Genomic DNA, 14,219 nt, shown 5'->3' on the forward strand with positions numbered 1-14,219 from the left:
AGTTTCAGATCCTTGAAGATCTCGTGGTTAAGCCAGGATGGTCTCTTATCATACTTCCTATATTTCCTACACAGTCAGATAGTTTGCTCTTGTGTCTTTAATAATGTCACTTTGAAAAACTGCCAGTTCTCTCAAACTGTTTTTCCTCTTAGACTTGCTTCCTATGGGAACTTACTTACCAACTCCCTGAGTTTGCTAAAGTCTGCCTTCTTGAAATCCATTATCTTTATTTTGCAGTTTTCCCTCCTACCATTCCTTAAAATCATGATCTCCACCATTTCATGATGACTTTCACCCAAGCTGCCTTCCACTTTCAAATTCTCAACTAGTTCCTCTCTATTTGTCAAAATCAAATCTAGAACAGCCTGTCCCCTAGTAGCTTTCTCCACCTTCTGAAATAAAAAATTGTCTTCAACTTGCTGGATAATCTGTGTCCTGCTGTATTATTTTCCAGCAGATGTTTGGGTAGTTGAAGATCCTCATCATCACCTAGTTCTGTGCTTTGGATGATTTTGTTAGTTGTTTAAAAAAGCCTCATTCACTTCTTTTCCTGGTTAGGTGATCTACAGTGGACCCCTACCATGACATCACCCTTGTTTTTTCACCCCCTTTATCCTTACCCAGAGACTTTGAACAAGTCTGTCTCCTATTTCTGTCTCAACCTCAGTTCAAGTATATACATCTTCATATACAAAGCAACACTTCTTCTTCTTTTTTTCCCCTGCTTGCCCTTCCTGATAAAGTTGTGCCTTTCAATACCAATAATCCAGTCGTGTATTATCCCACCAAGTCTCTGTGATGCCATATTCATCAGTATTTCTAGTTCTTCCTGTTTATTCCCCATACTTCTTGCATTAATATACAGATATCTAAGATACTGATTTGATTTCCCCTCTATGTTCCCTCTTGTCTCTTCCTTGTCTCTACTATAATAGTCCATGCTCCCCCCAAATTCTGACCCTCCTAAGACTCCATGTCTTGGACTTACCTGTTGGTTTTTGTCTCCATCCCCTGATGAACCTAGCTTAAAACCCTCCCTCACTAGGTTAGCCAGTCTGTATCTAGAGGTACTCTTCCCCTTCCTCAATAGGTGGATCCCATCACCACTCAACAGTTCTTTTCAGAACATCACCCCATGGTCAAGGAAGTGAAAGCCCTCTTGGTGACACCATCTGCCCAGCCATACATTCACCTCCTGGATGCATCATACAAATAGGTCTCTAGAATTTCCAGAAAGTTTACCAGATACTCAGAATAGTGTGAAAGGTAACATAGCCTAATGCAGATTTTTTCAAATAATTACTTTTTGGTTTAAATTTAGCAACTCAGATGAACAATGATCTCTTGTGGTTATGTCTGTACTCTTTCTCTGTTTCAACCCCAGAAATGCATTTGGTTTTTTAAATCTGGTTTGAGAAGACTTTTTAGGGCATATTAACTGGTTTTACCTTGAAATGTGTTTTTATATATTTAAAATTTTAAAATAATAAGTTTAATTTTGTTTTCCTACAGTCTTTGCTGAGCGTTCGTGACTCCTTGTTTTCTCCAAGGCGCAACAGCAGAACGAGTCTTTTCAGCTTTAGAGGTCGAGTAAAGGATGTAGGATCAGAAAATGACTTTGCAGATGATGAACATAGCACTTTTGAAGAGGATAGCAGAAGAGGTTCTCTTTTTGTGCCACTCAGACATGAACGGCACAATAGTAACATTAGTCAGGGCAGTAGGTCATCAAGGAGGCTTCCAGTGAATGGGAAGATGCATAGTAGTGTGGACTGCAATGGAGTGGTTTCCTTGGTTGGTGGACAAACATCACTCTTGTCGCCTACTGGACAGCTTCTGCCAGAGGTGATAATAGATAAACCAACTACTGATGACAATGTAAGGACGTTTTAAATAGTTCAGGCATGATGGCCTTTTGTTACTGCATCAGCCTGTGTTTCTACAGAATGGAATCCTTAGGAATGATCCCTGGTTGGCCGAGCTATGAATGTTACTGCATCTGCAATAACTTTTAGTATAAGAAAATCCATCTAAAATGATTTTATATATTCATCTGGAACTTAATACATGTACTTGCAAACACACTCTGAACTAATAGGTTGAAGTACCAAATTTACTGAACATTTAGTGTCTATATATGCAGTAAGGATGTGTACAGAACTAAATGCTAAATAGCATACATAATGGGCTATTTTTAGTTCTGTTTCAGGACACAAAATTCAGACTTTTGGCTTTGTAAACATTTAGTGTATCCCCTCCTTCCCTTTTTCTCATTACATCCAATTATTTCCTTCACTCTCAAACTCCCTCTGTCTCTGTTTCCTGACAAGCTTCTTACTAGCCCCTGACTTTCCTCTCTCTTCCCATGTCTGTGTACAGATGTGTGTGCACATGGTCTCAGAAATGGTTTGATTAAATTTCGCACACTAAGGTTACGCTGCCTAGAAACATGCCAGATTTTAATGGGAAGGGAAGGATGAACAAAGGGATCTAGTGTGCAATGTGTTCTGGAGAACCTCATCCTGGGATTTCTCTAGTCAAAGGAAATCTATACAGGTAGCAACAGCACCAAGGTCCAGCAGAATCTCATAGCATCAGGACCCTCTCACAGGATCCTGAAACCAGGGAGGAGAGCTTTTAGGCCATCAGAGCCCATAGGAGCGGGAGATGTGTGAACTATGCATGTGTGAGGTGGAGGGACAGGATCATAATTAGTTAGAAGACAGTAACCATGAAATCCAACGTGCAGCGGCCCAATCCGAAATGCCAGAATCTGTATATATCTTTTGAAAGCACATATGCGGCATGCTATAGCAGGTAAAATTGGGAAAATCTGTCCACCCTGTTAGCTATCATTTCAAACAATACAGAACAATAAACTGCTCCTTGTATCCAGAGACGTAGGCGCCGACTTCTCCGCTTTTCCCTGGGTACTCGACCCCTCCTCTGCCCCCGGCTCCTCCCTCATTCTACCTCTTCCATGAGACCCTGCCCCACCTCTTCTCATCCCTGCCCTGCTCCCATTCCAACCCCTTCCCCAAAGTCCTTGCCCCAACTCCGCCTCCTCCCTGCCCGTTCCAGCTCCTTCCCCAAATCTCCCACCCTGCCCCTTTCCCGCCTCCTCCCCTGAGTGTGCCACATTCCCACTCCTCCCCCCCTCCCTCCCAGATCTTGTTAACGCTGCCAAACAGCTGTTTGGCAGCGGCTGGGAGGTAGGCGGAGGAGCGAAGATGCGGCATGCTCGGGGGGGAGGAGGAGGAGGTGGGGTTGGGGGATGAGGGGAGCTTGGCTGCCAGTGGGTGCAGTGCACCCACTAATTTTTCTCTGGTTGCTCCAGCCCCAGAGCACCCAGGGAGTCGGCGCCTATGTCCAGACTTTTTGTGAATGTGACATGACCGTGGAATGAAATATTTTGTTCCAGAATTCTTATTCATTCAGAAAATCAGATCATTAGACAATTATATCAATTTAAAGTGAGACTTATTGTGTACTCCATGTGTTATCATTTTATTTTCTTAGAAATATTCATTTATTTTAGTATGGAAATTTTCAAACACACTTGCACACACTCAATGTCTCTTTATATGTATATGCAGGGTGTGACTGCAAGTATGGGTATATCGTCAGTGTGTTAATTTCAAGATTCATCCTCCCTACCCATCCTTACTTAAAATTAAATTGGCATGCTTGGGTTCAGTCCAGTCAGACTTTTATTGGTAATTGAATTTGAGTTGATTAAAAGTAGATAGATACAGTATTAGATACCCTTTACAGTGAATATCTCATAGGAAGAATCAGTCATGTGTAAGGCTACAATTTAGTCATGGGTATTGTGACAAAGTTCCTCCTCTGCCTTGGTGGATCCTGTGCTTTTTGCGGAATTGCTCACCTCAGAGGTTCATGGCAGCCTTCAATTTGGCCACTTCTGATAGAGGCTCAAACCTGCCGTTCACTCAGCTAACCTCGTCACTGGACAGCATGAGGGAAATGGAGAACAATCACCACAATCTCTGTGTCCCACCTAGTGGGTCAGGGACAGGCCAGATCCCTTTCCAAATTAGACCTTTCCTTCTGGTGTTTTTCTGTGTCCGATCAGGAGTTGGGAGAGTGGGGGGGAATCCAGGCCTACTCTCTACACTGGGTTCCAGCACATGGCCCTGTGGATAGCAGCTGTCTGCAATGTCCCCTGTATCAGCTGCATGACAGCTACAACTCCCTGGTCTACTCCCCCATGGCCTTCCCCCAGCACCTTCTTTATTCTTACTGCAGTATCTTCCTCCTGAAGCCTGATCATGCTTGTACTCTTCAGTCCTCCAGCAGCACCCCTTCTCACTCCCTGCTCCTTGTGTGCCCCCCTACTAACTGATGGGAGGTCCCCTTTAAACCAGGTGTCCTGATTAGCCTGCCTGCCATAACTGATTCTAGTAAGTTCTCAAGTGGCTCCAGGTGTCTTAATTAGCTTGCCTGTCTTAACCGGTTCTTGCGCTAGGGCAGCCCCTGCTATGGTCACTCAGAGAACAGAAAACTATTCATCCAGTGGCCAGTATATTTGCCTTCTACCAGACTCCTGTACCCCACTGGTCTGGGTCTGTCACAGTGTTTTTAATAAAAATCATGGACAGATCATGGGCAATAAACAAAAATCCATGGCCCATGATCTGTCAATGACTTGCACTATATACCCCTGACTAAATCTTAGCTGGAGGGGAGGGGCGCTATTTGGGGTTGGGGGACCAGTGGCACCAGCTGCCAGGGGCCACCAAGCAGCAGCTGCTCTGGCTACCTCTGGGAGTGTGACTGGCCCCAGGGTCACAGCAGCAGTACCAGTGCAGCTGGCTGTGGAGCCACTCCAGCAGCAGCCAGTATGGCTGTCCCCAGGGCCAGCTGCTTGGGCAGCCCTCAGGTCAGCCGCACCGGTCACTGCAGAAGTCATGGAAGTTGTGGAAAATCACGGAACCCATGACTTCCGCAACCTCTGTAACAGACATGGAGCCCTAGTCATGAGTGCAATGATAAACTGACAGAAAAACGTTACAAATTTCAGTTGAGAGAAAAATAATTATTACATAAAATTAGCTTACATGAGATTTTAGATTCCCTGTGTCTCTTGCATTTTGATCCAGTCTGGAAATAGAGGATAAAATGAGACAGTTTAATCTAGTGCACTAAGCCTGGAACTGGGAGCCAGAAACCTCCAGACTTCTGATTTCAGCTCTGCCATTGACTTGCTATGTTACCTTGGCCACATTGCTTAACTTCTTTCTTTTACAATTTTCCCAACTGCAAGATGGGGTTAATAATACTGATTTCAGAATTAATTAGTTAGTAATAGTAGTGTCCAGAAATACACTTTGGAAATAACTGAACAATACTTTTTGAATATGGTAGGTTAATATTACAAATAAAAGTCTGACATAATACATTGCATAAATATGAAGGTGCATGTAGCATGAATTTCTTGGTGCTCAGATTCATTATAGAAATGTTTAATGTCTGCTTACAATATTTCTGAATTTAATTTAATCTATATCTAATTTGCAGAGCACCACTTCAGAAATAGAAATAAAGAAGAGAAGGTCAAGTTCTTATAAAATATCAATGGATTTGCTGGAAGATCCAACTATCAGGCACAGAGCAATGAGTATAGCCAGTATACTCACAAACACAATGGAAGGTGTGTTTAAAAAAAACACAAACAAAACCACAAATGGATGAATTTACTTTCAGTTGAGTCTGAAATTAAGCAAAAGTGTTAAATTTATGGTTGCATTAGGGAGACTAAAAAGACGGGCAGAGAAGAAATCCTATTAAAAACAAATGAACATAGTGAAAATTGGATACAGTGAAAATGATAGAAGGAATAGAGGGGAAGAAAAAAGTATTCGAAATAGATTAAAGCATATCTTCTTTATACTGGTCAGCCACTTCCGTTAGCCTAGTTATTGGCATGGGATGGTGTCTGCTTCTAATAATTAGCATAAGATTCCTGTTAACTAGAAAATGTTTGTTTTTACTAATTAAATATATTCTTGAAAGTAAAAAACATGGATTAAACTAATAGGAAGAAAATGTTAATGAAATTAAACTAGTTTTGCAACTCCCCAAAATAGTTTGAAAGGTTTACAAAACCTCAGTGAAGTTAATCCAGCCCTCTTTTCCTGTTTGTTTGTTTTTTGTTTTTTTTTTTTTCAGGCAAGTGGGTGATTTAGATTTCTGAATTGATTGAAGTATTGAGACTGGTCTTGAAACATTTTGATCTAAGAATGGAAGAAACTTTTAAATTAAATAAGTAAAATAACAAAAAGAGAAAAGAGAAACACAAAAGAAAACAGAAGTTTCTTCAATTATGATAAATTTAAGTCTATTTCCTCCAGGTCCCTTTTCTGGTTTTTTTGTTTGTTTTGTTTTGTTTTGTTTTGTTTGTTTTTTTCCTATTGACACTGCCTACACCTACAACATTAATACCATACTGAAAACTTAACAAGGCTGCTCCAACCTACCTCTTGAACCCATCACCATATTCTTGTTTCAAGCATTGCAGCATCTCCCACATGTAATATTACTACTTGTACCATTGTTCTCCTGATTCAAATGTTTTCATTGACTGATTAAAATGACTCAATTCCTCATTCACACTTCTCATGCCAAGCCCTAAAAGATAAGCCTCAAAGTATGCAAGGCTTAAAAATATGAATGTAGTTTGCAAATATCAACCCATAGTTTTCATTGGCCTTTTCCCCACTTTTAAACCTTAAATTGAGATATAAAAATAAAAAGTAGTATCAGTAGATATTTATCTTCACTTTGTTTGTACACATTTCTCTTCCTCTAGAACTTGAAGAATCCAGGCAAAAATGCCCACCATGCTGGTATAAATTTGCCAACACTTTCTTGATCTGGGACTGTTGGGCTCCTTGGTTAAAAGTAAAACATATTGTTAGTTTGATTGTGATGGATCCATTTGTTGATCTTGCTATTACCGTCTGCATTGTTTTAAACACACTGTTTATGGCCATGGAATATTATCCAATGACTGAACACTTCCACAATGTGCTTTCAGTAGGAAACCAGGTAAGTCTGTCAAAATGTATTGTGATATGTGAATACAACTTCTAATTAAAGTAGAATTAATTTCTGATTTATTTTATCTTACAAAACAGATTTTAAATTATGATTATACTGTGAAAAGTGGCTCTAAAAAGCATTTTGAGGTGTACTATATGATTTCCATATGTTTGGATAGGTTACAAGTATTAGCTGTTTGGTAGGATTTACATAAACTTTTCACTTTCAGTGACCCTTGCACTCCTAAATCAATTAGGCATTTTTGAAAATCCCACATGCAAGGGTGCATGTGTGTGTTTATCCATCCATCTGCCAGTGTGTAACAGTGAGACAGGTCGTCTGTACCCATTTAAGGGCTAGAGCCTTGGGGCCAGCCAGCGCTAGTTACTAAGCAGGCACACCTCAGAGGGATCAGGTGATTCCATTATAAAAGAGCAACAGAAAGCCCAGAGAGAGAGAGAGAGACGGGACTTCAGATCTGTTGTAGGCAGGGGGAGCACTGAAAGAGAGTGAAAAGGCAGGTAAAATACTTCAAAACTGTCCAGGCAGGGACGTTTGAGAGAGACGTCTCAAACGTCCCTGCCTGAGGCCTTACAGAAGGGACTGTTGCTGAAACCAGAGACTTTTTGTTTTAGGACTTTTAAGTTTTGTCTGGGTTCTGAGGTAAGAACCTCTAAACTGTTGTTAAAGTACTTTTCCAGAAGGCTCCATTAAAGAGCAAAGCACTGATGTAAAGCAGAGTGTTTGGTTTTTCTTTGTGGGCTACCAAAGGGAACTCAATGTTATCTCATTGACAAGGAAACAGAGGTGCGTGCTTCAGAACAATGTCAGGCCACAAGGGGGCGCTCAGGAGGCAATCCCGTGGCTACACCACCCTATAAACTCAACCAGGGATCTGAAAGTCAGTTTGTGTTGTTTCTAGCTCTGATGTGAGTAAAGGTTCTGCAACTGGAAATTAGTTAGCAATTCCATGAACGATGCACATGGCAGAAAAGAACTTTAATTCATTCTCTCATAGTGCTAACAGGAGTGAAAAGAAGTAAAATTTGCTTTGCCTGTTAAAATAAGTAGATTTTACTGATTACCCACAAGAGACAGATCTGTTAAACAAAAAGGTGTCAGTTTTACATAGTCCCTTTAAGAACATTTCCTGATATACCTTGAAGCACTTATTTGACTTTGTCTTCTAGAAGAGGAAGAACCCATAGGTAAGTCTGGTCTTATGTGCTATTCTGGTGGGTTTTGTTGGTTTTCTAGAACTACCCATCTGTATTTGATTTTTAGAGGAAATACCTGTTTTGTGTTCTAACTCTTCTCGCTGTGAGAAGCAAATTGGGGCAGCAAACCATGATTTAGATCACACACAGATGCTCTAATTTTTATTATTTGAATCTCGAATAGTTTTTTGTAAATTGTCACCTTGTGTTGGCACCATGTCTAGAGCTGCTGAGCATGAACTGAATGTCAAGCCCTTTAACCAAACCAGAAAAAGTACAGCTGTCTTGTCTGCACTGAAGTAACAAATAAGTTTGTCAGAGGTAGTCAGATTGATCCTAAAATACAAGATAAGGATTACATTTGAGGAAAAGGAAAATATTGAGGGCTAACAGTTGTCACAGGTTTTCTGTGATTGTGTGTCCCAAATCTAGGGAAAATTAATCCAAGATATCAGTAATTCATTGAACAGACCCACTAAAAGTATCAGCTAAGTATGAATTATCTAATTGTGAGATGTGCAAAAATAGGTATTTCTTCATACTGTCATGGGTTCCATGTTTACCCATGCACTTAGCTAAAACTTAGCCATTGCAGGTTTGCTTTGTGAGTTGTATGATGCTTATTGCAAATAAATAAATAATCCTATAGCCAATAAATATTCTAGCTTTCTTCTGCCCATTACTATTTAAAAAAAATTTTTTTCCAGCCCTTGGTGCTAAAACAATGAATAATTAATTTCTTGCTTTGCACTTGTGCATGACATATATTCTGTGACTTCCTTTTGACTGAGCCTGTTGCAATTACTTCCACTATATTTAAAAAGATAGGGCTTGAAGTTCTGAAATGCTGATCACCCATAACTTAGTTGAAGTGGAGTTGCAGATTCAGCATTTCTTAAAATTAGAACCCATAACTGGGAGCAGTTTGTTGCTTGTTTCTATATTCCTCTGGAGATGTTAAGCTGACAGGTTAGACTTCCTTCAGAATTTTAGTACTTTTACTTGTAGTTGGTCTCCTTTTTTATCTTCCAGTATTGGATTTCATTGACTTTTTATTTTTAAGAATATCTTCTTCTCTGAGTGATTGTCCACACAGAATCCATTCTTCATGGACATGCACCTCAGGTGCATGAGATCAGCTTATTTTTGACTAATAGGTGCAACCCCAATAGACACTATGTCCTAGTCACCCTTACATCCCCCATCTGCGGATATAAAGGATGGAGTGGGCTCAGTACCTTCCAACTACCCATGGCTTCAAGACAATCCTTGTAGGGTCTGTTTCATTCGTGCACTGAGGAATTTATCTTTTATTATTAGGATTTAGTATAGTTAGCAGTTGTTTAGTTTAACGGCATATAAACATATCTACCTAGCTTACATTTTATTTATCTTAGGGCCCCCATATCCCATCCCCACCAGACAAGGGTACTAAAATCATAGCAGAAGCAAGGTCATCAGGATTTGTGACTTGTCCATGTGTGATGCTGCAGTGCCTATCAAGAATGGACACTCTCAATGCCTGATGTATTGTTCTTTCCATGTGTCATTCTTTCTGCAAGCACACCCAGAGAGCCAGGGAGGCAAGAAGTCTTGCTGTGGGAGAAATTGATGCAGTCCTCCTCAGACTCAGACAGGAGGACATGTCCATATAGTGTCTGCTGGGTACATATACTGATTTAAACCACAAAGATCATCCAAGTGGGTCTCCAGCACTTGTTGTTAGCTATTCATACAGGATTCATTCAGTCATATTAGAGCTTATTCCACTATGGTAGAGGCAGCATGCCTTGTTGAGGAATGTTTCCATAGCTGAAATATGTAGAGCACCTGTGCGGAAATCATATATCCATTTACCACTCACTATTACTTTGTACATGTTTTCAGACTGGGTGTCATATTGGATTAAATAGAATTTCTTATACCCACTTCCGAGAAAATAGACAACTGTTTGTTAGTTACTAAGAGTGGAATCCACATGGACAATCCCTCAAAGAAGATTGGATGGTTACTTACTCATAGTAACTGGTTCTTCGAAATGTACTGTCCACAAAGATTCTAACCTGCCCCTCCTTCTCTGATACTACAGAGTCTTACTTCTCTGGAATTCTGGATGATGAAGGAACTGGGGCGGGGTTGGGGGGAGGTGGGGTAGGAAGGCATAGGTGTGACCCCAGCAAACACTACTGGTCAGAAGGAATACAGTCTTGTGTTCATGGGACACATGCAGGTCATGAATGGAATCTGTGCAGACAACACATCTAAAGAACCACAGTTCTTTCTCAAGGACTCTACAGATTATGGGTACTGCATCACCTTGTGGTGCCTTGCAGTAGAACCCTCTTCTAGTGGTATCAACTACAGTGCTCTCACACCCCCACCCATACCCTGAACATTCTGACATATGGAGGGCAAAGCCATATAGGGGTGGAGTGCCCTTCCCACCTCAGTTTTTTCCAGCCAGCTGGCAGGACAGATGCAAACCCCTCTTGTCTCTTTGAAGCCAGAGTCTTGTTTCTTCCAAGATAGTTGGAAATAGCTTATAGCAGTGGTTCTTAACCCATTGGGCCGCATGCGGCCCAGCTGTGTGCTAAAGGCTGCTCAGGGTGGGGTCTGGGTTCTTGGTCGCCCAGCGTGGGGGTCTGGGCTCCTGACCTGGTTTGTCGGGGTCGCTGGCCAACCCATGGCTACCAGCCAGCCCTGCAGGGTCCAGGTTTGGGACTGCCAGACAGCTCTGCAGGGCCAAGGTCTAGGCTGCCACCTGGCCCCACGCAGCAGGGTCCAGAGTCCCTGCTTCCCGACCCCACCGCCCAGGGCTCCAATCCTGGCCCCACTTTGTGGAGGGGTCTTTGGGCAGGAGGCACTGGGCATAGGAGTCTGTGGGGAAGGGATTTGCAGAGGGGCATGCTGTGGTTCTCAGTCTGTGGCCAAGGTAGCAGATTGTGGGCCATATATATGGCCCACAATGATAAATAGGTTGAGAACCACTGGCTTATAATAAGTCAATAAATAGTTAGGGTGTCTTTACGATTTCAGGGTATGGTGAAAATGAAAAAGCTAAATAGCCAAGGTTTAAGATGTGCGCTTCCTGCCTGTCTGTGTTCTTGATATCAGATGACTACATGCAGTGCCTGAAGTGTCTGGGAGAAGGCCGCTTGCCTTCTGAATGTTCAGTCTGCCAGACTTTCATCCCGCAGAGACCATAAGGACAGGAAGACTCATCTGCAACTCTTTCTGCTTAAGGAAGCCATCAAAGTTGGGCCCTCTGGACCTGTTCAGACTTCAACCCCAAAGTCTAAAGAGTCAGCCTTGCCTCTGGTGCCCTCCATTGTTTTCTGGTCAACTGAAGGGTTTCAAGCAGCCATAGCACCTATTGGGCCTGGACTCAGTTCCTGTGCTCCCTCAGTCAATCCTTCTGAGCCAATACATGTCTAAACCGAGGGTAGCATGGTTGGATCCAACCATCCTGGTTCCAGAAGAAAAATCAAGGACCAGTTCAGCCGCCCTCTCCAGTGTTGTACCTCATGCCTCAGAGCAGTCTGATCCTGACATAATCTCTGTGGCTGTAGGACCAGGGTCATTTCTGGATCCTGGAGGATGGTTGTAAGTAGTGCCTCTGAACTAGGGCCATCAGCACCTTTAGTCTTAGATCCTGCGGCACCAAGGAAAAAGGAAAGAAGCAAAACTGCCAACGTTAGCAATGTCACTTCATGCTCATAAAAGCTATCTGTTCTGTTTGATTTTGATAGGGCAGCCATGATTCTGAAGCAGAGATCTATTCCACCTTCAGCTTCAGTAACTAAGAAGATGAGCCCACGGATCAGATGATGTCCAAATCTTTTAGCGCCACTGTTATTTCTTGACCTGGTCTCTGTTTTGTTTCCAGCTACTTCCTCGGTTCCAGAAAGTTCTGTCACTGTGGCAGTCCAAGTTCCCCTTTCAACTCCAGTGCATGCCTCAGATTCAGACATAAAGCACACAGTACCTAAGAGGAGAGGTTTCCTTGGTTCCAGGGTCATCATCTTTGTTTCCTGTTAGGAAGAAGAAACCAGTTACTGATTCTTCCCCAGAATACTTCCTGATCCATCCTCTTAGGACGCCTACAGGGTATCCCCAAAAAGCTGGATCCCTCCCTCCTCGTTTGTTACTATTCCCAGTATGTATTTTCTCACATCCTGACATGGAACCTTCCAGGAGGAGGAGAGAGGAAGAACGCAGAGACCTGTAGCGAAGTGTGGACCACCCTTTGGTGCATGCCGTGTCAGCATGTTCCCAACCTCCCAGTTTTTGGAGATACTGGAAATTCAAGGCCTGTGGCCTTATTGGGAGCCTCCTCAGGACCTCTTCATTTAGCTTCACTTGGATGGAAAGGTGACATTTTTTCAACAAAGAATCTGAAAACATAAAGATCCTCTGATCCAACTCATCTGGTTCAGTTGACACTACGGATAGTGATTCCTGACAGAGAGTTTAGAAACGACTTTGAGCCTGACCTATCACTGGATGAACTTGTGGCTCCTATCTCCTCTCCTTCCAAGAATGCTGTGCACTTTCACGATTTGGTGGATCATATGGTTTCCACTTTGTCTCCAAGTGGTAGTGATGGAAGAGACTTCCCATCCAGTATCTGATATCCTCAGTGCTATTGCCAAGAATAGGATATTACTCACCATCCTGATGGGTTGTTACAGCTGGCCAAATCTGTATGGTCCAATCCTGTCTCTTGTCAACTCATCTCTAAGAAGGAGGACAAACTATACCAGATAATTTCTGAAGGATTCTCTTATTTCTATACCTACCCAATCCACTGGTAGTGGCTGCTGCCAGCAATAGGGCAGGATCACGAAAACCACACTCCACTCCAGATGACAGCGGGGAAAACAACTGATTCACCGAAGAGGGTGTTCTCCTCATCCCTTTTTATCAATGTGGTCAATTATCAGGCAGTCATGACACATTATCAATTCCATCTATGGGAAAAATGTTGGCCAACATCATCTTATTGGAGGATCAGAATATAGCCAAACTTTCCCTCAGAGCCTCCTCTGATGCTTTGGACTCTGCTGCCAGAACATTGGCATCAGCCATGGCTATCAGGAGGCTTCAGTCTTCCTCTCTAGCTATGGACACTAGAAGTAAGCTGGAAGATCACTCTTGTGAAGGGAGAGTCTCTTTAGTGAAAAAAACAGACAATTTATTAGAAAAACTAAAAGACTTGAGATCAACAGCTCAGTCTCTGGGGTTGAACCCAGCTACTCAAATGAGGCCCTTCACATCTTCTTCCAATAACAGAGGCAGCACTACTCCTGAAGGACCGAGATATCATACAGGAAGATCTGGATGATGTTGTAAACTGGAGTAATAGTAATAGGATAGTGAAAAGTGCAAGGTCATGCATTTAGGGATTAATAATAAGAATTTTAGTTATAAATTGGGGACACATCAGTTGGAAGTAACAGAGGAGGAGAAGGACCTTGGAGTATTGGTTGATCACAGGATGACTATGAGCTGCCAATGTGATACGGCCATTAAAAAAGCTAATGCAGTTTTAGGATGCATCAGGCGAGGTATTTCCAGCAAAGATAAGGAGGTGTTAGTACCGTTATATAAGGCACTGGTGAGACCTCACCTGGAATACTGTGTGCAGTTCTGGTATCCCATGTCTAAGAAGGATGAATTCAAACTGGAACAGGTTCAGAGATGGGCTACTAGGATGATCCGAGGAATGGAAAACCTGTCCTATGAAAGGAGACTCAAAGAGCTTGGCTTGTTTAGCCTAACCAAAAGAAGGTTGGGGTGGATATGCTTGCTCTTTATAACTATATCAGAAGGATTAATATTAGGGAGGGAGAGGAATTATTTAAGCTTAGTACCAATGTAGACACAAGAACAAATGGGTATAAACTGGACACTAGGAAGTTTAGACTGGAAATTAGA

At 42.2% G+C, this 14,219-nt stretch overlaps 2 protein-coding genes across 2 annotated transcripts in view; both read left to right on the forward strand.

Moving 5' to 3' along the window:
* Positions 1 to 14,219, forward strand: part of LOC127030224 (sodium channel protein type 2 subunit alpha-like) — a 138,253-nt gene that overhangs the window by 37,104 nt on the left and 86,930 nt on the right. Inside the window, exons 13-15 of the mRNA XM_050916324.1 lie at positions 1,513 to 1,878; positions 5,542 to 5,674; positions 6,833 to 7,071. Of these exons, the coding sequence (XP_050772281.1) occupies positions 1,513 to 1,878; positions 5,542 to 5,674; positions 6,833 to 7,071 (738 nt within the window). The remainder of the gene's footprint in view (positions 1 to 1,512; positions 1,879 to 5,541; positions 5,675 to 6,832; positions 7,072 to 14,219) is intronic.
* The window catches only part of LOC127030195 (sodium channel protein type 1 subunit alpha), a 358,700-nt gene that overhangs the window by 14,432 nt on the left and 330,049 nt on the right, over positions 1 to 14,219 (forward strand). The window lies entirely within an intron of this gene.

Source organism: Gopherus flavomarginatus, chromosome 10 (genome assembly GCF_025201925.1).
Source record: "Gopherus flavomarginatus isolate rGopFla2 chromosome 10, rGopFla2.mat.asm, whole genome shotgun sequence".
NCBI classification, from domain to species: domain Eukaryota; kingdom Metazoa; phylum Chordata; order Testudines; family Testudinidae; genus Gopherus; species Gopherus flavomarginatus.